The sequence below is a fragment of the Eutrema salsugineum genome, unplaced genomic scaffold (genome assembly GCF_000478725.1).
Source record: "Eutrema salsugineum unplaced genomic scaffold, Eutsalg1_0 scaffold_1, whole genome shotgun sequence".
NCBI classification, from domain to species: Eukaryota; Viridiplantae; Streptophyta; class Magnoliopsida; order Brassicales; family Brassicaceae; genus Eutrema; species Eutrema salsugineum.
This window is the reverse complement of record NW_006256909.1, coordinates 8,296,496-8,319,778: the sequence shown is the minus strand read 5'-3', so window position 1 is coordinate 8,319,778 and position 23,283 is coordinate 8,296,496. Positions and strand designations below refer to the sequence as shown.

The following is a 23,283-nucleotide window of genomic DNA, read 5'->3' as shown; positions in this document are numbered from 1 at the left end:
AATATAAATACATTAATGTAAACATCTCCAAGGAGTTTTTTTTTTGTATTTATTCATTCAATCATTCAATAACAAAAAGCAATTTATTGATCCTAGCATTCTCAAATCTTTAGGTTCATTCCAAAAGTCATTCTTTGTATAAGCTTTATATTCAAAGAGATTTAGTTAATGCGAATATGAAACAGAGATGTCTGACGACCAGAAATGTTATCTTTTTTTGGTTTCAATTTCTCTTCCTCTTCAAAATTTCTGTTTTCCGTTCATTCTACCGGCAGTTCCATCGGTGTTTCTTGATATCTATCTGATCTCTTATCCTCATTTCCCTTTCTTCTTCTTCAATATCTAAAATGACAAACTATGAAAGAGATTCATAATCGTATGCATCAGCCGAATAAAGAGTTCTGTCTGCACACTAGCATAGATAACAACCATTGTCAACAAAGACTAGAGGTGTCAAATAGGCGGGCTGTCCATGGGTGACCCATGTCCAAATTATAATGGGCCGGTTATGGACACACCCAAATATTAGTGGGTCTAAATGGTTTTGGTCTAGTTTTGTCCAGAAAATAAATGGGTCAAACCATATGGTTTTGAAAGTGGAAGAAAGAAGATCCGAACAACATAGAAGCTATTAATGTATCTATCTTCCTTCTATCTTTTTTATGACAATGTTTTAGTTAAACTTGTATCTTGTAAGCTGAATCTCTTTTTTTGCTGCAATTACGTTAAACTCATGTTTTGAATCTCTTCATTTTGCTACAATTAAGTAATTTTGAAAATGGTCTTATTTGGACTTATGGACAGCCCAATTGATCATGGTCCAAAATAGATTTGGTCTTATTTGGACATGGTTCTATTTGGGTGTGGACCATTAATGTCCAGAAAATAAAAATGTTCATTTGGACAAGCTCATTTGGACATGGACAGCCCAATTGACACTGCTAACAAAGACACATAGACATAACCACTAACCCCAACATCAAGGGCATTGCTTAGTTTACAAATGACAACTGATTCTCATCCTATAGCAGAGCCATGCATATATTAATAGAGGTCCTAAGTAGAGGTAGTTTTAAAATTTAAAAGACTAGAAACTAAAAATATGATTGTACAAGAATTGTTCATGAGATTTTAATCATTAGTCTAACTTTATTAAACTATATAATACACTAAATATGTCTAACAACCATTGTGAACAGAAGAAGATCCAAGTCTTCCAACGTGAGCTCCCCTTGTGTTTAGAGCTCGTAAGCCAAGGTAAATTAACATCCACTTTTTTAAAAATCGTATCTTCTCCTTCTTCCCTCGATTCCATTTTTTCTTATAATCAATTTCTTACAGCGATCGAATAGTGTAGAAAGGAGTTATCGGGATTTTCTACGACGTCGGAGCAAGTTCACGGCCAATCAGAGTGTTCTGAACGGAGCGAGGCGGCGCTGTCGTGTTTGGGGAGTTTATGCCGATCAAGATGAATTCGTCTACCTCCAATGAACACGAATCTACTTGCAAACATGGAGCTGAAAATAACGGTGATAAGAAGAAATCTGATTGGCTTAGATCTGTTCAGTTATGGAGCCAGTCCAAAGAGGTACTTTTGATTAACTATTTGGTGGTGCCTAAGAAATTTTGAATCGGCAAAAATGGATTTTGTGAGGAACCCAAACATAAAATCTGAGTTGTTTGATGTTTGGATCAATAGGATCAGACGACGGTGATAGTAGATGGTAAACGAAACGGTGGTGCGTTTCAACCGTTTCATAAAGAGAAGTCCGTGGTTGCGGCTGTGGCTAAGGCTGATTCTCAACCGCTAAAATCAACTTACCTTCATTTTTTTAACTATGACATCCTAAATTCGAAATTCAAACTAAATTTATGAAGTTTATAAAATAGGGATTTGAGATTTTTGCCACAAAATTCCCATATTCTTAGTTTAATTATAAAAAAAATCATTTTTCATATAAGCTATATATCCAAACAGGCTTGTATCTCTAAGGATCAAATAAACTTATGAAACAAGGGTTTTAGGTACCAAATCTTTTTTAAAAATTAGGGACATCATCTTCAGATAAATTCCTTAGGTGAAGTGGTTTGTGATTTTGTATATTTACTCTCATGCCGTTTTTTCTTTCCTCTCCCCATATATGTCTTCTTCTATTTTTCTCCTACTCCTCTTTTTCTCTTATAAATCTTTAAGTTTTCATGCTCTCTAAAACTCTCACCTACTTAAAAAAGTGAAGGATTACGATGTGGATTCAACAATTCAAATCAAGAATTAAAATTTTACAAGCTAAAATTGATTTCAAGGTGAGTATATTAAATTATTAATCATTGCCTTTTGTTTTATGTGTTGCTCTGTTCTTTTTTCTCAGCAAGTAAAATCAGGCTATTCTAATTTGTTTCATTAATTTGTAGAAAATGTTACCGAAAAGTAAATCCAAAATAAAGCTAAACGGAACTGCAAATAAGAAGAGAAATACATATTATTGTTTTGATTATACGTGTACTTCGAAGAAAAAATAGTTGCGGTAGTGGCAACATTTTTTTGTTTACTTTAAGTTTTATGACTTCGGGGCCGGCCATGTATTCAAACAAGTATGAAATCTTGATAAGGATCAGGAACACGTGGTTACGAGAGAAGTACAACGACGAATCTATTTGTAACATGCACTTATCAGTAATCATTCAATGCATCACCAAAGACTTCCAGAAAGTAAGAACAACACGTTTTCAGTGGCCGTAGAGTTGACATCAAAGCCTGACGACATTAACGCTTCATTCTTCTTTTTTTTTTTAGACATTGTAAACATTCTCTTAAGACAAATAAAATTGTACAGTGTATATAATGAGGGATTAGACGTTTTTATGGTCCATTGATATCAGGAGTATTGTACGTTTACTTTTCTTGGTTTCACATTAGCATCTTAATGTATTTAAATTTTGTCCATGAATCTATATTAATCTCATGCATAAACGCTTCTCAAAGAAAAACTAGTATCCTCAAATTGTGGATTTTACACCGTATACGTAGTTTTTGAACTTTAAGTCATTGTAAATTTAAAAGATCCTGTTATCTAAAAAGAATAAAACTAAAACAAAAACAAAAAGCTGTAAAATACTAGTTTAGTTTGTTTATAAATTAGTGCTTTATTGTATTTAGGTGATAATATCCAGCTACACCATGATAGTCGACAAACCACCAATAGCTAAGTCTTTAAATGGATATATATCTAAACAAGGAAAACCCTTCAAACCCTAATTCTGGTTTATTATTATTATTTGACCAAGGAGGTCTACATCTAATAATGCGCAAAATTATAATCTAGCAAGTAATGATTATTACCACGTTTGGGAATTGCAATATCTTGCTAAACGCGTAATCCCCTATACATGGTTATCACTATTCCATCATATATCAACTCTGAAAATGTCTTCTCTTTGACTCTTAGCTAACGTCTTTGTTTTAGCTTCTCGTCAAAATAATCGTATTATATTCTAATGACGTTTATTAAAATATTCTATTCAAATAAACTACCCCCAAATCTGAAAATATTTATAGTCTTCTCAAGCCTTCTTCTTCTTCGCAGTACTCATCCAGTTTCTCAACAAATATTAGAAACTTTCTAAACCAGACAAGAACAAAAGCACTTCTTCTTCTTCTTTGTCTGAGACTTCGAACACAAGAAACAAAAAAAAAAACACTATGAAAGAGCTAGTACTGTCTTTGTTTATTTTCATTTTAGCCAAACATGTCAATTCTTGTTATTCTATTCCGACAAAGGAACAGTTTCAAAGTTGCTTGTCAAAGAATCATTCCATCTTCAAAAACCCTATAAATCTCACTAACCACACCTCAGATTCCAAAGTCTTCACCGACTTTTCCGAATCTTCATCCCCAAATTCAAGTTTCCTAAACTTGAATTTCACAAGCCTGAAGCCTATTCTGATCCTCAAACCGAAATCAGAATCCGAAATCAAAAGATCAATTCTATGCAGCAGGAAACTTGGTGTGCAAGTAAGAACTCTCAGTGGTGGTCACGACTACGAAGGCCTCTCTTACCTCTCACAATCACCGTTCATAATCATCGACCTCGTTAACCTCAGATCAATCAACATAAACCTCACAGAAGAAACCGCATGGATCCAATCCGGCGCAACACTCGGCGAACTCTACTACAAAATAGCCAAAACCAGCAAGATCCATGCATTCTCTGCAGGGATATGTCCAAGTGTCGGAGTTGGTGGACACATTAGCGGCGGTGGATTCGGTACGATAATGAGAAAACACGGTTTAGCGTCTGATAACGTTGTGGACGCGCGTTTGATGGACGTAAACGGGAAAATTCGCGACCGGAGAACGATGGGAGAGGAGTTGTTTTGGGCTCTTAGAGGAGGTGGAGCAGCGAGTTTTGGCGTTGTATTGTCGTGGAAGGTTAAGCTCGTTAGGGTTCCTGAAAAGGTAACTTGTTTCATAAGTCAGCATACGATGGGACCAAGCATGAACAAGCTTGTTCATCGATGGCAATACTTAGGAGCAGAGCTAGACGAGGATCTATTCATCAGAGTCATTATTGACAATACTCAAGATGGGAATCAAAGAAGAGTGAAAACTACGTTTCAAGCTCTGTTTCTTGGAGGAATCGATAGATTGATTCCTCTGATGAACCAGAAGTTTCCAGAACTCGGATTACGATCTCAAGACTGCTCGGAAATGAGCTGGATCGAATCTATAATGTTCTTTAACTGGAAATCAGGACAGCCGTTAGAGATCATGCTCGACAGAGACCAAAGATACGAGGATCTTTACTTCAAAGCAAAATCAGATTTTGTTCAAAAACCAGTTCCTGAAAACGTATTTGAAGAAGTCACCAAAAGGTTTCTGGAGAAAGAAACTCCCTTTATGATCCTAGAGCCATTTGGTGGGAGAATAAGCGAGATTTCAGAAACCGAGTCTCCATATCCACACAGGAGAGGAAATCTGTATAACATCCAATATATGGTGAAATGGAAAGTGAATGAAGTCGAGGAGATGAACAAGCATGTGAGGTGGATGAGATTGCTTTACGATTACATGACTCCTTACGTTTCTACATCGCCGAGAGGAGCTTATTTAAATTACAGAGATCTTGATTTGGGCACGACCAGAGGAATCAACACGAGTTTTGAAGATGCGAGGAAATGGGGAGAGAGGTATTTCAGAGGTAATTTCAAGAGATTGAGTTTGGTTAAAGGAAAGATTGATCCGACGAATTTCTTCAGAAACGAACAGAGCATTCCTCCTCTGTTTTGATCTGATTTTCTTGGACAAAACCAGATTTATTGTTGTTTATGAATTCATTTATAGATAGTGTAACTTTGTTTATAAACTTTTAATAAGTGTGAAAGTGAGTGTTTTCTTGTAGAAGAGATGCACTGGATACTGTTTAACCGAACCAAGAATAGTTGATTTAAAGACTGAACTGAATAAAAAAGGTTAAAAACCGATTTTTAATTGCTTTGAAAATCCATTAATTTGAAATATACTTTGCTGAAAGCCTAAAACACCGAATGGTATTCGGTTTCTATATTTCATAAACCGAAAATATAAAAACCTAACAGATTTTGGGCACCACTAGATATGTTCAAATATGGTGATAAATCGAATACAAGTAGTTAACAGTAATTGAATGAATCACCTGATGAATCATATTACACAAGATCAGTGAGTTTTTCGACACTCTGAAAAACCGGTAAACAGAATTCCGGTTTAGATCTTCTTCTTCTCGGCGGCCTTTATACCGGGAAGTGTTCCAAAGACCTTGTCCCAGAGAGATGAAGTGATTCCATATCCTTTGTTCTGAATTCTGAAGTGATGATTCAGGTGGTATTTCTGTAAAAAGTATACCAAAACTCATCAGCAATTCAGAAGAACGAGTTTTGAGAGCGAAAAAAAGAGATCTTATAAGATGGGTCTTCTTACTTTAAGATGTTTAAAGGTTGGTTCTTTAGGTTGACCATGGTGTAGATAGTAATGAGTAACATCATACATCACATAGCCAAACAAAATGCCTCCAAGCAAAGCAGGGGCTGTCGCAGGAGTAGCTAAGAGATGGAGAAGCTTCCATAGCTAACACAAGGAAAAATGAGGAACATGGATATAAGTTCCCGTTTTGAAACAAAGAACGAATGAAAAAAGATTCTAGATTACTTACTGGAACCAAGAGAATAGCTGTTGCGGTAGGAGGGAAAACAAGACGAAGGCCGTCTTGTGGGTGTTTATGATGGCATCCATGAAGAAGATAGTGTGCAGTGTTTGCCCTAAAGAAACGAAAACAGAATCAGCTTTGTGATGAAACTCGGTTTTTTATGTTTGCATAATCACGGATATTGAAACTAACCAGTAAGTCTTGGTTTTGATGTGAAAAAGGAAACGATGAAGAGTGTACTCGAGCAGTGTCCACGTGAGTACGCCAAAGGCAACTATTAAACCGATCTGAGGAAACGTAAGTCCCTTCCTCGCTGATAGCGAAAACATGTAGCAAACAACAGGAAGCCAAATTGTTGGGATTGCCCACCAAACCGTGCGAGTCAAGAACTGCTCAAATTTCACAAAAAAGGATATAATCAAAACACAGAGGATAACATATAAGATGATGAATCATTATAAAGAAAAATTGTTACCTCCCAAAAATCACTTTGGAAAAAACGAGGACCCTCTACACATACAATAGGTTGATGAATCCATTCTTGATATTCTTCGCCAAGATGACCAACCTGACGAGGAAAGAGATGTTTTTTTAGTCAATTGATGCATTGCAAGTATCAAAGATTCTACCACTCAGCTTTTAAGGTTGACAGAGATTTTGATGAAAAAGGCTATGCTGAAAAAAAAGTGATTGAGCGCATCACCTGAAAGACAAGTGGCTTATCCAAATCGACTGTGAAGCGTTCTGCGACCATCTTTGCCACTTTATTGAGACTGCTAGCTGGAGGGAAAAAAAAAAGTGAATACATGATCTTTCTGATGCAAGAAGAACCGATGCATGAACTCTTATTTATGAAATGCGAGAATCTTAATTTTGCACGCATATGTACAAAGATATATAAGAAGGTTCCAGCATTCAAAAGATTGAAGCATCAACGGTAAACCAAGATTTTGTTGCTAAGCCATAGAAGAATTTCCAATCAAATGGATCTCAAACCAAAAAACAGATAATCTTACTATGATGCCAAATTCTGCTCATATGAAACTGCTCTCATTCAAACACAAATATTGACGGGAAAAATCGGCAAAAACCTTCATCTGACAAGAACATATAGCATAATTCTGTTAACTGAGCATTAACTATTACCAGAAAACTAGATTTCAGGCCTAAACCAGGTGCAATTCATCATCCAGATTGAAAAAATTCCCGGAAACTCTATTGCTTAATGGAATCTAAAATAGAACAATGTATTTGGATTAAGGAAATACAAATCTCTAGCTCGATTTGCTGAAGGGAACACAAATAAGACTCTCATATGGGTCAGTGATCCAACAAAAGGTAATGTAATTGCAAGATTCTCATCATCTACCTAAAGACAGAGCCAATCAACAAAGAGAACCTTGACAATGTGCTAAAGAACAAAACTTTCAGGAGGAACGATCAAATCAAACATCAGATTTCCTCGGAAAACACAAGGAAAACCAAGAAACCCATCGAATGTGAGAAAAAAAAAAGCCAGCATTAACGAACAAAATCCCGAATTTTGTGCAAGAGAATAAAAGGGGCAGAAACAAACTCAATCGAGGATGAGGAGGGGATATCGAAAGAGAGAATCGAGCGAAGAAAACGATGAAAATGCGAATAAGATCTGATGCGTTTCTTTACCTTTGAGGAAAAAGCAAGCCTCTCTGCGTAAGAGACTCGCTTACTCTCCAACGACGGGGAACAACAACACTCTGTCACACAACGATGGGTTTATGCTTCTCTTCTTGATAATGTTCGGCCCACGTTTTCTTTTTTTATTTCTGTTTTTTATTTTTGCTTACGCCATTTATATCGTTTGGTTTTTAAGGTAATTAAGTTTGTTAAAATCGGCACAAAAAAAGAAGAAGAAAATCGGCTGATGTTGAGAAAGAAAATCTTCATTTTAAGGAAGATGATGTCGTATAAAAATTTTGTTTTATGGTTGCGCTATTCTGTAAGAGCAAATAAAAAAAGTTTTTTATTGTATAGAAAATGCAATTTTTGTAGAAACACACATTCTTTTTTTTTTTTGGCGTCAGAAATCCACATTCTAAGAAATACCAAAAATAGAAAACAGTGGTTACTTTTATGTCAAAAATCTTCTCTCCTTTATTAGATTTACTAAAAATAAATTTTTTAATAATAGTTAAATTACAACACATACCCCCTTCTTGGTTTGTAAGGCATGCATTGACTCATTGGGTATTAAATATTTATGTCTAATAATGTTTATTTAATATGCATTAAGTAAATAAGTCATATTAGAAGTTTTTAGGGAAAAGCAAATATCACAGGCTTTATCAAACCATTTAAAAAACAAAAACAAACAATGTCACAAGTTAAATGCCCATAGTACACCCTTTCTCCAAAAAAAAAAAGGGTTAAATGCTCATTTCGTAGGATTCATTTAAGTTTGTTTTCTTTATTCCACTTCTGAAGTTCTGAATTCTGACAAATTTTACAGCTACGCATGCGAAAGATTTTTCACGTTCGCCAGCACAAGGGATACGTAAAACGTTTAAACCATCATATGTATGATTCATATCTATGGACAATGAGTAATGGATTTTTATTTAAAAGTATATCTCACCAGAAATTTTTATTTTAATAGATCATGATTCATGTGGCGTGGACGTAATTTGTTGCATCATTAATTCGAAATTTAATCAAGCATACAGGAACAAAAAATCTAATGACAGATAATTTTAAACAAAAAAAATTTAATCAACCATTTTATTTATATCTTAAGTACTTAACTTTATTGAATTAGAGACTTTTGGTTGATTTTTAATCCTGTAAAGTTTCGATTTGAATGAAATATAATATGATATATATATATATATATATATATATGAACTCAATAATCGATCCGGAAACACTAAACTCACAGTAGACGATGATGACACAACGATGTAAAGCTGAAATGTAAGCTTTGTATTATTTTTGTAAAAAGCATGAGTTGGACGAAGGGATCATATATCTTTTGGCTAATCATGGATTCATAATCAACTATATAATCTCCTCTCTAACCCTATAATAAAAAATGTTCCAAGCACACTACCAATATGGTTTTGGATGTGATGTGTTGTTTTTTCTGTAGAAATATATACATAAACACATGGGATCTTTACCCTACACATTTGCTGGGAACTACTCAACTAGCAAGTCTATGTATATACATAAACTAACAGACATGACCACAAATCTTAAATGGTATGCATGATATAGCACTTACGCTTTTCACTATATAAATAATAGTATACATTATGTGCTTTAAATTAGGTCGAGATTTCAATCTGTGCAATTCCTTCATATATACAACATTATATATTTTGCGATACGATTTCATGACATATAAATTAACAAGCAATCTTCTCTAACACAACAATCTCTATATTTATTGTTTCACAACTAAGTCATGCTATTAGTATCTTCATTTAGATTTTCTTTAATTTCCATGAAGATGATGTGAAAAATGTTATTAAAAAAATTGGAATGAGGGTTCAGAGATCAACTTATATATATGATAAAATGATTGGATCCAATTTTGGAAAAGTTGATTCTAGCAATTGTGAAAGGCAAAAGAAATGCTAAAGCCAATTAATTCGTGAAAGAGACATCCCATACATTACGCCATTAGCAAATCCAAGATTATCTTGGATGTATCAAATACAGGACACTGCTATCATTATGTATCTCCGTTTCAATGTCGCCACATAATCTTAAAAAAAAAAAAAATCATTGACCAAAAAGAAAGGAAAAAAAAACAACAAAACTTACAAAACTCTTTCACAAGTTAGTGCTTTGTTTTTTTGGCCGACACAAACCTTAATGCTCTCTGCCTTTCATTATTAACAATGACCGGTTTTTCTATATTAATTACTTTTTTTTTCCTTCACATTAAACAACAACTTTGACTCTTTGACCATCATATAATAACAACATTCTCTGTTAAATAAGTTTTTTTAAAAAATTTACAGTTTCATAAGCAAACAATTGTAGCTTACTGCCAACCCACCCAACAACACCTCCGTCAACACCGTCACCGTCAGTAACTAACGGCGATATGCAGGGCCCACCACTGCCACGGAAACAGACAACAACAACAACAAAATTCCCAAAGGCTTTTTTTTTTGGTTCAGACTTCAGAGACTGGTTTGAGATTTGCAGCAGACAACTCTCAGAATCAGACACCAAGAGAGTGTCAGACCAATAGCAAAGACTTTCCCGCTTAACAATCCAGTAAGAACAATCACTATCAGAACCATCGCTTTCGTTAGATCCCCTTTTGATTCAGATTCTTCTCCTTCTTCTTCTTCAATAATCTCTTCACAACTCTCCAGCAATGGCGGATTCGAACCTACATCGTCTCTCTCAGAGATCTCACTTTCGATTCTCTCCTCAGAAAACAAGCTGGACGCTTCCGTCACAGACTCTTCTTCTTCTCCTCCTTCTTCTTCTTCAACTAACTCTACCTCTTCCCCTTCTTCTTTTTCTTTGATCTTCATCTTCTTCTTCTTCTTATAACTCCTCAACTTCTTCGGCACAATCTTCTTCACAATCTTCGACTTCAATTTCGCGCTTTTACTCTTCTCCTTCTTAAACACCACATCTCTAATTGTCTGCACCTCTCTCTCCTCTGCCTTATCCAATGTCGTCGACGAATCCCGGTTTCTTCTCCGGTTTAGGAACTCGGATTTCCTCAATGCAATCCTTGGATTCTTCGAAACTTTCGACGATTTCAAAAGAAACACTCTTCTTTCTCTCGTGGGTCGATGATGATTCTTCTAAGGACTTCTCTTGTCGCCGCTTCCCTATGAGCTTTCCGATCAACGAATCGAGCCAAACCTGCGCGCCGGGGCAGAGATTAAGGAGCGTGAATACACGCGCCACCGCGAGCTCGAGGAAGAGTAACGCGAAGGCGGAGATAGTGATTCCAACGGCGAGCCTTTTCGTGCTCAATGCGAGCACAGCCACCACGAAAACCTTAAGCACCACCACCATCAAAACGCATCCTCCTCCGCCGCGATTACTTCCGTTCCCGGCGCCGTCGTCGTCACCGTCGTGTCTTTTCTCAGCGGTTGAGCCACCGCCACCGCCAGCGACGAAACTGTCCTCGATCTTGCTCGCCGCGGGATCTTCCGTAACCGACGGTGGATCAAGCTTCAGAGGAAGCGACCTCCGCCGCTGCAAAGGAGGAGGAGGCGGAGACGAAACGTGCCGTCGTTGCGGATGTGGATGATTCGAAGCGGTTTGAGCCTGAGCTTTGTTGTTATTGTTGTTGCGTTTTGCAGAAGATTTCTTGAGACGATCGCGATTCTTAACGAAGAGATCGATTAGAGAAGTTGGGAATCCAGTTTCGACGACGAGAGATCCGCCGTGTTTTGGAGATTGTTGGAGGTCCGATACGAATCTCGAGATCCGACCCGATTTCGATTTCTTCCAAGGCAAAGGCATGGCGAAGAAAACTAAAAATGAAAAAAGGAAAGACCTTTTTTTTTTCTTTTTCGGGTTGTTGTTTGTTGTTGTTATTACCTCTCCGAAGAACCCAGAAAAAAGGGTTTGTCGAAGAGATAGAGAAGATCTGGTTGGAAGATCAAAACCATTAATAAGACATTGGAGAAAGAAAATGAAGAGAGAAACACAATAAATGGACAATGTCTTTTCTTCGCGCAGAAAGTGAAGGCGATGGACAGAGAGAGAGAGAGAGAGGACGCGAGCTATATGATGAGGAAACCGCTAAAAAGACATTACAGGACGACGCGTGCCTTAAACCAATTTATTTATATTTATTTATTTTTAAATTACTTTGCTTTTTTCGTTTTTTATTTATTTATTTTTAACATCTACTTTTTTTTTCGTTTTCTATTTATGTACAACTGTACTACAGTACTAGGTAAATTTTAAGATTTTTAGCATTTTGAAATCAACCAAAAAAAAAAACTAAACCAAATGAAAATCGAACTAAAATATCAAATCTTTAATTGATTTTTTTTTATATCGTCCTTTAACTGACGTTTAACATTTGAAACTGAAACTGAAACTGATACTGAAACGAATAAAATTTAATTAAACTTAAATTTGAATTCTTATAATTAATCAGTTACCATACTTAGGTCGAGCTTAGATGGATTTTTAAGTAATTTACACAAACTAATTTATCCAGATTAATTTCTAGCAATATGTACAAAATTAAGAATATATATACAGTATATATATTGATGATATTTAATGACTCTGACAGTAGCTTTAAAATATTTTCATTTAATTGTATTTCGTTTATTTTTTTACACAAAACCAAACCAAAATTGAGTCAGATAAGCGTACCAACATTTTTTCAAACCATTCCGAAATAGATTTAGTTTTTTGTTCAATTCTATGTTGTAAACCAACAAATTAGTTAATCTCAAAATAATCTAGACTGCAAAACAGATATATGCATCCATATTATTTGTAGACATTGGCACAATGGCATGGTCACTTAGTTTTAGTCTTTTAGCTATTTTTAAGATTCTTGCGTTTTCTATCTCTTAATTATATCTTTCAGAAGATAATTTGAGTAAAAAACTTTCTATCGTTAAAACTGGTAACTATCAATAATTTTGTTGCCTATAGTTAGATGTTAAAAATCTTCCTGATAGATTACAAAATACAAATTTGAACTGCTGAATAGTGCTGATCCATATTATGAATTTGACATAAGCAAACATGCAAATATGCAATGCAGAATATATTTATTTCTTCGCTTGAAAAATATGCAACACAACAACTATATATTAAATCGTCCTTTTCTGTTTTGTTTTGTTTTAACTTTTAACTGATGAGTGTTGTAAAACTTGTAATCATACTCGACGTATCTACTATATTAAGCACTGTGATGGGTTGGCAACTATTGGCATTGGCCTGTAAGCCATTTATTTCGGATTCTTATCGTCAGCTAATCTAGGTTATTACGGTGATTTGCTTAATAAGTAAATGGCTATTAATGGTGTAATAAATATTAATCAACTTACTAAATTAGTTAAATACAACAAAAGTAAAATCCACTGATGACGCAAATTCGAATCTTTTGGTCTTCAATTTCAATATCCGGCGGAGAAAAGGATCTAATCAAAAATACTTTATAACTAAACAATTTTCCAAGTGAAAAGGAAATTAGAAAAAAAAACTATACAAAACTGTTTGCCTTTATGTCTTTTTCACGAGGGATTTTAGTTTTATATTATTATTGATCACAAAATATCTATGGAAAGATATTTCATTTGATTCGCTGTCATACAGCACATAAAGAAACCAAATCCGAAAAACAGAAAACGATTATTGTAGGGTATTATGACGAGATCAAGAAAAATACAAGGATCATACTGCAAATAAGTTCAGAATTTTAAGTAAAAAAGGACGTAAACTATATATAGCCGATTACTACCCATTCAAAGATTCTTTTGTTTTTATACCCCTCAATCAAACAAATAAACGAGGGGGAGTCGCCAATTTTTCTCACATTTTCTCGAGAAAAAGACAAGCGATTCCAAGGAGAGAAAATACCTGCTGAAAATGAGAGAAATCCTTCATATTCAAGGAGGCCAGTGCGGAAACCAGATCGGTGCTAAGTTCTGGGAAGTCATCTGCGGCGAGCACGGCATCGACCACACCGGCCAATACTGCGGCGACTCAGATCTACAGCTTGAGAGGATCAATGTCTATTACAACGAAGCCAGCGGTGGCAAGTACGTTCCACGCGCCGTCCTCATGGATCTGGAGCCTGGAACCATGGACTCTCTCAGATCCGGGCCGTTCGGTCAGATTTTCCGGCCGGATAATTTCGTCTTTGGGCAGTCTGGTGCCGGGAATAACTGGGCGAAAGGTCATTACACGGAGGGAGCTGAGTTGATTGATTCTGTGCTTGACGTTGTGAGGAAGGAAGCTGAGAACTGCGACTGTCTTCAAGGTGAGATACGCTTTCATTTTCTAGGTTTTCGGTTTATGAATCTCATTTTTCCCTGCTTGTGTTTGATCTATTAGGTTTTCACTCGAATCTAGATCTGCTATTAGATACGTCTTCGTTTTTCTCGAGTTTCATTGTTCGCGCGAGGTTTTCTCTGTGATTACTAGAGATCTCCCTGCTACCTAAGAAATGTATCTGACGACTTCGTCGATGCGCGTTGTTTCTGTAATTTTTGTCAGTGTGATGGCTTGAGATTCGTGACACGCCAGTCTCTGATTCACATTCCTTGAACAGGTTTTCAAGTTTGTCATTCTTTGGGAGGAGGAACTGGCTCAGGCATGGGAACTCTTCTCATTTCAAAGATCAGAGAGGAGTATCCAGATCGTATGATGATGACCTTTTCGGTTTTCCCTTCACCTAAGGTCTCGGACACTGTGGTTGAGCCATACAACGCTACACTATCCGTGCACCAGCTTGTTGAGAATGCTGATGAATGTATGGTTTTGGATAACGAAGCTCTCTACGATATCTGTTTCCGCACCTTGAAGCTTGCTAATCCTACATGTGAGTTTATAAAACCATTTCTCCTCGTATTCTTTTCCAATATTTATGCAAAATGTACTTTGAAAACCCTGACATTGCTCTTCTTTCTTCTGTGGTTTCCTTAGTTGGTGACCTAAACCACCTCATCTCAGCTACCATGAGTGGTGTCACATGCTGTCTCCGGTTCCCTGGTCAACTAAACTCCGACCTTAGAAAACTCGCTGTCAATCTTATCCCTTTCCCAAGACTCCACTTCTTCATGGTTGGTTTTGCACCATTGACATCAAGAGGATCTCAACAATACAGTGCCTTGAGTGTCCCTGAGCTAACGCAACAGATGTGGGATGCGAAGAACATGATGTGCGCAGCTGATCCTCGCCATGGCCGTTACTTGACAGCTTCTGCTGTGTTCCGTGGAAAGATGAGCACCAAAGAGGTCGATGAACAGATGATGAATGTCCAGAACAAAAACTCATCATACTTTGTTGAATGGATTCCAAACAACGTGAAATCAAGCGTCTGTGATATTGCTCCCACGGGTTTAAAAATGGCAGCGACCTTCATAGGAAACTCGACTTCGATCCAGGAAATGTTCAGGCGTGTGAGTGAACAGTTCACTGCCATGTTCAGGAGAAAAGCTTTCCTTCATTGGTACACAGGAGAAGGAATGGACGAGATGGAATTTACTGAAGCTGAGAGTAACATGAATGATCTCGTTGCAGAGTATCAGCAATATCAGGATGCAACAGTGGGTGAAGAGGAGTATGAGGAGGACGAAGAAGAAGAAGAAGCTTAAGAAAATATGATTTGATTACTACTTTTGTAAGGCTTCACACAAGATGTAAGTCGTCGCACTCATTTCTTTTATCTCTTCTTTTATGTTTTGTTCCTTGAATTGAATTCCCTCTCTTTTTGTGCTGTGTGTTTTGTTATTGAATAATTTTCCAAAAAAAAACTAAGATTTGTTCTCGAGTGTAATCAAATATATGCCTTATGCTTCTTTGTTTTGTCTATGAAAATATTTCATTGTCAAGCCTTTACAATTTCACGGACCAAAAACTTGATATAACCAGTAACGATTAGATCCCTTATGCTTCTTTGTTATGTCTGTCAAGCCTATACAATTTCTCAGACCAAAAACTTGATATAACCAATTCGGTAAGATCCTAAGTCGCTGCAGTTTCAAGCTCTGCCTGCAATCTCTCTTCTTCTTCTTCCTCAGCGATATCTGCCCAGCTTTTCTTAGATCCACTCTTCATACAATCTGCATTATCTTTGATGTATTCATGGAGATCATGAATCATGTTGTGGTCCAGCTTCTTTCCCTTCATGGGTTCTTCTTCTCCTCTCTTCAAAATTCGAACACGTTCAGAACCAAAAGGTTTCTCAAACAAAAGCTTTCGAGCTGCACCTCTCGTCTCTTCCTCATAATTCCATTTTCTCTGATCCCATTTGCATCCCCGTGGTTGTGTAAATAGTCCTGCAGAGTTTGGCCCAACAGATGCTGGAGAAGAAGACACATGTGAGTAGTTCCTGTTTGCGATTCCAGGAGCTTTGTTTTCCTTCATTCCTCTTGCAAATGAACATCCCGCATAGAACTTATCCGAGAGACCATCATCTTCTGGATTTTTCGACTCTATTTCTGCTAACATCTCAACGGCTCGGTCATAAGACTTCGAGAATGGTTCATCCCCACATTCAATATCTGCAGAAGAATCTCTTACATCACTAATCAGAGATTTAGCTTCTGGAATCCGACCCATACGCATCAAGCAGATGGCGAGGTTGCACATTTTGTTTTTGTCTGATTCCAAACACAAAGCTCTCCTGTTCATTGATAATAATTGCATATAAGAAAGAGTCACAAGGTCAATATTTCGTATTTGGTAACAAGAACCAAACCTGTAATGCTGCTCTGCAATTCCATAGTTATGTAACTGTAAATGAACCCAGCCCAAGTTCCCTAGTACCCTAAAATGTTCAAACAACAATGAAGAAGTCAGTTCAAGTGACAACGTACTCATTAAGAGAAGAAGAGAAGAATAATTTTGTCACCTTGCTTTCTCTTGCTCGATAGTCATCGTGACATGTTTTCCTTGAACCTTTTTAGCTCTAATGAACCTACCACCAAACCCAATTCCTTGTTCGAGTGTTTTCAGCTTGTGCTCAAGTAATTCAGCTTCTTCTTCGATCCTCCCTGACTTCTGCGAAAACCCATTTTGAAGTATAAGAAAACATCCATAACACTTGCATCAGAAGAAAAAAGATGAGTTGTTTCTTAATTACTTTGTAGAGTTCGAGGAGTAAGTTATCAATGGAGTCTTGAGCCTCGAAAGGACAGAGATACCGAAAGGATTTGATGGCTTCGATTCCTTCATCAGATCGGTTTAACTGTTTCATCACAACTGCCATGTCCTTCAATGCACTATCAACTCGATCTCCGGCGTTTATCGCAGCCCAAAACAAAGATATAGCTCGATTCGGATCTTTAGATACCAACTGTTTTTTTTCAGAATTCCATATGTTAGCAAAACACAATCATATACATATTTAATAAACACAGAATCAAGAACATCACTGAAAAATTGAGCTCAAAGATTGGTTCAGCGACAGAGTGTAAAATGCGTTAAGAGAAATCCTCACATGTTTTGGATTGAAAGAGGAGAAGGATTTAGAAACACTAAATTAGGTCAAAAGAAAAATTTCACTTTCTTTGATTTTCCCGGGAAAATCTATCATACCTGCGCATGTTTGGCTCTGACGTAAGGAGAATCACCAGAAGGAACCTTGTGTACAATGTGAAAGGGATCACGTTTCTCCGACGACGATGGTCTCCTCCTCTCCGACATCGGCATCGCCGCCGCATGATCTCTTGTTCTCGTGTTCGACGTCGGCGGCGGAGTCCAGAAAGCCCCTGGCGGAGGTCGACGATCTTCGCAGGGACACATTTTCGTCGATTCTCGTCAATTTCTCCAGAAAGATTTCCCAGAATTCAATTTCTCGTGTTCGTCAGAGATCGTCCCAAGTAAACGATCAAGAACACAAAAGCAAAAAGTGCAAGATCATCAAATACCCAAATGCTTTCGCTGGAAAGACTCAGCGTCGGAGAAAGAACAGAGACTTTCAAAATTTCAAGGACTCGTATATAAAATGAAACAAACTTTGATGCTGGGGCAAAAGCGTAATTTGCATTAATCTAACTTTTTAAAACTTCAACTGTCAGTAGAGTAGCCTAGAGGCAATGGATATTTGAACATTATCCAAGGCAAAATAACTAAACAAGCTTTGAGTTTTATAGCTGAAGAACATCATCAGATTCCAAAAGATCAGTCTTTTTTCTCTCCATTGCCTTTCTTCCATTCCCATATGACTTTATAAGGCTGCATCGATCCTTCTGCAACATTCTCAACAACAACTTTATCTTCAGGTGAAGCTTCTCGTTTAAAAACAGCGATCTGAGAAGCAAACCCGGGATCTACTTCACCAGACCCACCAACACCACTGAACTCGACGCTGTAGTTATGGCGTTCAGCGAGCTTAGAAGCCCAGTTGTTGAACTGTTCCCTTGTCCACTCGAATTTGTGGTCATGGTTCCTGAATTTGGGAAGCTGTGACTCGGTTTTGTCTTCTGGCTGGTTCACTTCTTGGGTTGCTGGTGTAGACTGTTGGAGAATTGTGTTGTACTCGAAGTTTGGTGTTGAGACAATCAAGAGCTTTGGCCGGAACAAGCTTAGAACTTTTACCCCGAATTCACAGGCTTCATCTTCTTCCATGTGTTCAATGACCTACAGATCCGGAACATATTATATGTGAAGTAAAACCAGAAAGATATCTTTTGACTGAACATGCACTAAGTATTAGAAAGTAGATAATAAGAGAACCTCTAAGCAGGTGCCGATGTCAATGTCGTGTAGCCTAGAGTCAAACTCGAGGATGGAGCCATCATAAAGTGTAGCAGATTTGACGTTGCCAGCTTCCTTGTTTAGTTTTGCATGTAGCATCTGAAATTAAAACACAAGAAACAAAATAACCAATGTAAACAATAATCTATTTTTTGATAGCATTAAACAGAGAGTTTGACATCTTAACGACTCATGAGATGCACTGATGCAGTCTTCATCAAACACATATAAAGTTTTCTAGATGCACTAGGCTCATCAAGTTATGTTACCTTAGCAGCACGGGCAAGACCTTTCGGCGAGATGTCAACCCCAATAATGGTTTGAAGGGAAGTTGGATAGTCAAGTAGAGAGTCTAATAAACTTCCAGAACCACATCCAAAGTCAACCTGCAACAAGTATAGAGGTGCCATCTCACGCTTGTCAAATATTCACCAAAAAGAGTCTTCAATAATTCAAAGAAAGCAGACAGTATGATAAAATAAGAAACAGGAAGAGCATACCAGAGTAGAAGCTGATGATTCTTTTATATGTTTCACTGCATATTCAACACGCTGTTTTGAAAGTGGAGGTTTAAAAAAAGCCGCCTCCATTCGTTCTTCTGTCGGCCCTTTCACTCCCAACAAAAGTATACTGTAATCCAAAGTTGGACGTGCTGTGCATACAATTAGAGGAATCCATCACTATCACACATATTATGTCAATGGAATCTCTTATAGTCACAGATATAGGTCTATTTTTTTGTTCATGCTCCATGGAATCTCTTATAGTCACAGATAAAGACGAGTATGCAGCAAAGTAAATTTATCATAGATTCAGCAGAATCAAAGCTTGATAATTACTGGTTAGACTAGATCAAATTTCTAGACTTAGTACACTGGTGAAGGCAGCAACAAATGTCAACATTTGATGAAGTTTTTCTCTGTTCCAACCAGAAAAACGTTCTAAGAGATTATCCTATGACCTGCAACAAATGTAAACTTTAGAAGCATTACCTGATAGGAGCGAGCGGATTCTCTCAGTATCAGAGGCAGCAGCCAAAATCAAAGCTTTGGCAGCAGGCAGTGTGGTATTAAAAGAAGCATATTCACCCACAGTCATCCGAGTAACAGCTGATTCAATATGTGAATTCATCGCTCCAGTTCCTACCTCAAACTCAAACTCTTCGTTGCTTTCAATGAGATCTATTGAAGGTTCACAATTACATGGATGTTCAGCATCCACCTCAGACTCTATATCATCGTTGCTTTCAATATCATCGTTGCTTTCAATATCAACGTTGCTTTCAATATCTTCGTTGCTTTCAATATCTTCGCTTGGAGATTCACTCTCACCCGAGTGTTCAGGATCCACTGCCAAAGACAAAGAATAGCATATGCTAACCACAGAACCGTTTGTTATAGATTGAACACGCTTCTCTCGCGATGGCACGTTCGTGGTCTTTGAGCTGTCTCCAATTCCGAGAATAGGTGGAGCCGCAAAAACATTAGTACTTGGAGATTTAACATCCTGGTCGTCATCTGTATCTGATCCACCCACATCCAGATCATCGAAAAACTTACTAAACCATAAGAGGGCTTTCAGTGAAGCATTTTGAATGGCATCATTTTCCTTCTCATAGAATTTTCTCGGTGAACATTCTAAAACCAAATCCTGGGACTTCGTAAGAATTTTCACTTCACATCTATACCCATGCACTAATCCTGGTGCATCCTCTTTCTCCCTATTCAAATTCTCATCATCGTCATCATCAGATCCGGAGAACTTCAACTTCTTGTGAGATCTGTATATGTCAGACAACGATTTCACAGGATCAGCAGATACGGAAAAGACAGGATCTGCTAGTCGGTGCTGGTGGCAGAACATGCAGAGAATCTCCCTCGGGAGTGGACCTCTCCAACTAGACTTTGTAGTGAATGAAACAGGCAATTGCGCAGCAAGTAATGCTTCTCGGGAGATTTTGTAGATGCCATTGGGTGACATACCGCAGCATATCCTGCACAAGCCAAAAAGCCAATGTCATGTATCAGTGCATGATAAGATATGCAGTGCTTCATCGGAAGGCCAAGACGAACATCAAATGCATTACTTGAGAGTTCAATAGACGTAAGTAATGCATTGTTTTTTGCAAAATCCTTATGGTAAAAGAAGATGTGAGAAGGCAATATCCAGACATAAAACGGAGCAAAAGTTGATAGGAGAAAATGGACCTGTAAAATGACTTTACAGTTACATCATCATAGTCAAGAACCTCGGACTTCCATCGGTAGCCAACAGATGCCAAAATTGCATCCCCGTGAATATCTTGACCACAAATGTAACTTGCTCGTGCATTCCGAGCTTCATTTGCACTTCCAGAGACTTCCGAAGAATTATCCGAGGACTTAAACTTAGGAATAGCAGAGTACACTCTACACTCAGAGCCACAGGAAGCTTTGCCAAGAGTCCTGTTGAAAACCAAAAAATATTTACATACCATAATACCATATTAACACCGAGAAAACTCCACTTCTTTATAGAAAAACTAAATTTTATTTACCTGGATATCATCACTTGACTGCCATCCTTCAAGCAGAGCCTTTCAGCAATAACATCCAAGTAATACCGGCCTGATGAAATATCAAGAGCATCTGCCTCAACAACCTCCTTACCTTTACATGGTATAAATACAGCCTCGACTTCTTTGCTATCTAGGGAATCAGGTACATGAGTAGCTAGTGCTTCTACAATTTCTGAAGGGTATGCATTTTTCCTTCGGAGTGAAGCTACATGCGGAGATGCAACAACGTAGTCCGACAACTTTGCAGCAGCCTTCAAGACATAGGAAATGACCAAGGAGGGATCTGATTCCACAGAAGGATTGATAAATTTACAGCGACTGTTAATCTTTGCATCAAATGTAGCAATGACAGAAACAGGAACTGAGCCGCAGCAATCACCCTCCCTTCGTAATGCGGCTCTAAGGTGAGCTCCCAGAGGCTGCTCAGCTGAAAGAAACTGCAATCGCAACAACTTAAAACATTAATGCCAATAACACTTCATAAGTTACAATTTTCTTCAAGGGATTTACAAGACTATAGAATCAGAAATTTCTTTTGATCTGCTAACCTCATCAGAAAATATGTACTTTATGCGTCCAGTGATATCATCCCAAGCTTCATCCACAGTAAGATCATCATTCTGAGGACGAATGCCAAGCTGCAACACCAATAGTATTGTCTTCGTTAACATGGGAGATAACACATTACAGAGGAGAGTATTTATGCAAAGCTTACCTTCTCGAGAGCCAGTTCAGCAGCAGATTGTTCGGAATCCTTCTTCTTCTTGAAGTCATTTGATACAACAGAAAAGTCTGGTAGCTGCAAATGGCAGCGATAGAGACATGGACCTTTTTGAGGGATTGCTAACCCTGGGCAACCACTCTGAGAAGAGTCATGAACTTCCTCAATTCTATAGCTTGCGTTAGCACCAAATCTCTGGTGTATAATTGCCTTTGGAGTGAGAGTCTGCTTCCCTCCACCCGCCATCACAAAACGCAATGTAGCTTCTTTAATACACTGAGACAAACAAAGGGTCAATATAAATATTTCCAAAGAGCAGTAAAGTTAGTAGCTTTTGTGCAAAATGTGAAGGCCTATTTCTAAGAAAACAAGAAGAAGATGACTTTACCCTTGACCATTCAAAATCAGAGCCATACAAAACATTAAAATTAAATAAAAGGTTTCGAATTGAACCAGAATTCCCACACTCTCAATGTTCTCAATCTAACCAATTGTCCTGATTATCTGATTAGAGTCTTCGTTTCGAAAACAAATAATGGTAAAGAAACAGAATCGATTGCTGTGGTAGGTTTTATGCACATGCGATGGATAAAGAGAGAGACGAGACACAAGAAAATGAGTCAAGCAACGATTTTTCGTTGAAGTAGAGATAGAGGGTTTGCGTAAAAGTAAGTAGAGGGAAAAAGAGCTTGAGTGGCATTAATAGAAACGAATCGTCATGAACAGAAACGATGGATCAAAACGAAACTGAATTTCAGAAAGAAAAAAACATCCAGAAATTGCAAAACGATACACAACAACATAAAGTACCAAGAATCAAACTACATACCTTTAAAAGTTTAGCGGAATAACATGTAGAAGAACTGAGGAGAGAGCATCGGAGAGAGAAGAGTGTTGGGTTTTAGAGGGAGGAATGAGGGTGTTTTGGTCATTTAGTTGTGTGAAATCGTGCAAAAGGTCTTTCTTTTTTCTTTCTTTATTCTTTTCTTACAAAAAAGAGTAAATTTAAAATTCTTCCCAAGTTCCACCTTTTTTTGGTTCATGATTCCTTCATGTTATGGGTTAAAAACGATATGAAATCAAAATATACCCATTTTAGTTGTCTTTTTTAACTTATAAACTCTAAAAATAAATAACAAAAAAGTTAATACAATCTGATTAAGGGCTCTAATCTCTATATTTATGTTCCATGGTTGAGTAGCCCTGACTGTTTAATATCTTCAAGATGTCTTTTTCTCAATATATATCAAAGAATCAAAGGCTTACTAACCTTAAAAATATCGAAATAGAGTCAAACTCGACGCTATAAAGTATTAACCATTTGAAAAAGCTCCCACCAAAACCTTTTTTTTTTTTTGCAAAAAGGACACCAAAACCATTTTTGTTAAACCGTTCCATCAACCTATGAG

At 37.3% G+C, this 23,283-nt stretch overlaps 6 protein-coding genes and 1 pseudogene across 7 annotated transcripts; 3 read left to right on the top strand and 4 right to left on the bottom strand.

Moving 5' to 3' along the window:
* Nucleotides 1-1,175: 1,175 nt before the first annotated feature.
* Nucleotides 1,176-1,876, top strand: LOC18029874 (annotated as a pseudogene).
* A 1,824-nt stretch (nt 1,877-3,700) lies between these two features.
* Nucleotides 3,701-5,381, top strand: LOC18029873 (berberine bridge enzyme-like 22). The gene has a single exon (XM_006413784.2). The coding sequence runs from the start codon at nt 3,701-3,703 to the stop codon at nt 5,285-5,287; it is 1,587 nt and encodes a 528-aa protein (XP_006413847.1). The 3' UTR covers nt 5,288-5,381.
* A 144-nt stretch (nt 5,382-5,525) lies between these two features.
* LOC18029872 (dihydroceramide fatty acyl 2-hydroxylase FAH2) lies at nt 5,526-7,997 on the bottom strand. 2 transcript variants are annotated; one of them, XM_006413781.2, is made up of 7 exons: nt 7,848-7,997; nt 6,886-6,962; nt 6,658-6,750; nt 6,375-6,571; nt 6,189-6,294; nt 5,957-6,103; nt 5,526-5,866 (listed from the first exon to the last, which is right to left on the bottom strand). In XM_006413781.2, the coding sequence occupies exons 2-7, from the start codon at nt 6,934-6,936 to the stop codon at nt 5,744-5,746; spliced, it is 717 nt and encodes a 238-aa protein (XP_006413844.1). In that variant the 5' UTR covers nt 6,937-6,962; nt 7,848-7,997; the 3' UTR covers nt 5,526-5,743. The 2 variants fall into 2 exon arrangements, with proteins under 2 accessions (XP_006413844.1, XP_006413845.1); XM_006413782.2 differs by lacking the exon at nt 7,848-7,997 and adding an exon at nt 7,759-7,826.
* A 2,077-nt stretch (nt 7,998-10,074) lies between these two features.
* Nucleotides 10,075-11,920, bottom strand: LOC18029871. Its single transcript, XM_024148573.1, is given in 2 exon segments — nt 10,075-10,888; nt 10,890-11,920. Coding segments are annotated over 2 exon segments (1,311 nt in total). The 5' UTR covers nt 11,664-11,920; the 3' UTR covers nt 10,075-10,351.
* A 1,741-nt stretch (nt 11,921-13,661) lies between these two features.
* Nucleotides 13,662-15,693, top strand: LOC18029870 (tubulin beta-9 chain). The gene is made up of 3 exons (XM_006413779.2): nt 13,662-14,154; nt 14,446-14,715; nt 14,820-15,693. The coding sequence occupies exons 1-3, from the start codon at nt 13,761-13,763 to the stop codon at nt 15,488-15,490; spliced, it is 1,335 nt and encodes a 444-aa protein (XP_006413842.1). The 5' UTR covers nt 13,662-13,760; the 3' UTR covers nt 15,491-15,693.
* Nucleotides 15,694-15,860: 167 nt separating this feature from the next.
* On the bottom strand, nt 15,861-17,642 carry LOC18029869 (protein POLLENLESS 3). Its single transcript, XM_024148758.1, has 5 exons — nt 17,436-17,642; nt 16,981-17,193; nt 16,750-16,898; nt 16,597-16,665; nt 15,861-16,521 (listed from the first exon to the last, which is right to left on the bottom strand). The coding sequence occupies exons 1-5, from the start codon at nt 17,640-17,642 to the stop codon at nt 15,861-15,863; spliced, it is 1,299 nt and encodes a 432-aa protein (XP_024004526.1).
* Nucleotides 17,643-17,867: 225 nt separating this feature from the next.
* Nucleotides 17,868-22,727, bottom strand: LOC18029868 (small RNA 2'-O-methyltransferase). Its single transcript, XM_006413777.2, has 10 exons — nt 22,704-22,727; nt 21,869-22,150; nt 21,702-21,791; nt 21,133-21,590; nt 20,804-21,040; nt 19,589-20,589; nt 19,097-19,248; nt 18,866-18,982; nt 18,576-18,695; nt 17,868-18,479 (listed from the first exon to the last, which is right to left on the bottom strand). Exons 2-10 carry the CDS (start codon nt 22,118-22,120, stop codon nt 18,021-18,023), a joined length of 2,886 nt encoding a protein of 961 aa, XP_006413840.1. The 5' UTR covers nt 22,121-22,150; nt 22,704-22,727; the 3' UTR covers nt 17,868-18,020.
* Nucleotides 22,728-23,283: the final 556 nt, after the last annotated feature.

Coding starts and splice junctions, on each gene's coding strand:
- LOC18029873 (XM_006413784.2), top strand. CDS start 3,701: ATGAAAGAGCTAGTACTGTCTTTGTTTATTTTCATTTTAGCCAAACAT.
- LOC18029872 (XM_006413781.2), bottom strand. CDS start 6,936: ATGGTCGCAGAACGCTTCACAGTCGATTTGGATAAGCCACTTGTCTTT. Junction 6,751..6,885: donor ATAAGCCACTTGTCTTTCAG/GTGATGCGCTCA, acceptor TTTCCTCGTCAG/GTTGGTCATCTTGGCGAAGA. Junction 5,867..5,956: donor CAACCTTTAAACATCTTAAA/GTAAGAAGACCC, acceptor TACTTTTTACAG/AAATACCACCTGAATCATCA.
- LOC18029870 (XM_006413779.2), top strand. CDS start 13,761: ATGAGAGAAATCCTTCATATTCAAGGAGGCCAGTGCGGAAACCAGATC. Junction 14,155..14,445: donor GAACTGCGACTGTCTTCAAG/GTGAGATACGCT, acceptor TTCCTTGAACAG/GTTTTCAAGTTTGTCATTCT. Junction 14,716..14,819: donor GAAGCTTGCTAATCCTACAT/GTGAGTTTATAA, acceptor TGGTTTCCTTAG/TTGGTGACCTAAACCACCTC.
- LOC18029869 (XM_024148758.1), bottom strand. CDS start 17,642: ATGTGTCCCTGCGAAGATCGTCGACCTCCGCCAGGGGCTTTCTGGACT. Junction 17,194..17,435: donor TCAGAGCCAAACATGCGCAG/GTATGATAGATT, acceptor GAAAAAAAACAG/TTGGTATCTAAAGATCCGAA. Junction 16,899..16,980: donor TACTCCTCGAACTCTACAAA/GTAATTAAGAAA, acceptor GGGTTTTCGCAG/AAGTCAGGGAGGATCGAAGA.
- LOC18029868 (XM_006413777.2), bottom strand. CDS start 22,120: ATGGCGGGTGGAGGGAAGCAGACTCTCACTCCAAAGGCAATTATACAC. Junction 20,590..20,803: donor ACTGTAAAGTCATTTTACAG/GTCCATTTTCTC, acceptor TGGCTTGTGCAG/GATATGCTGCGGTATGTCAC. Junction 18,696..18,865: donor GTCTTGCCCGTGCTGCTAAG/GTAACATAACTT, acceptor TTTTAATTTCAG/ATGCTACATGCAAAACTAAA.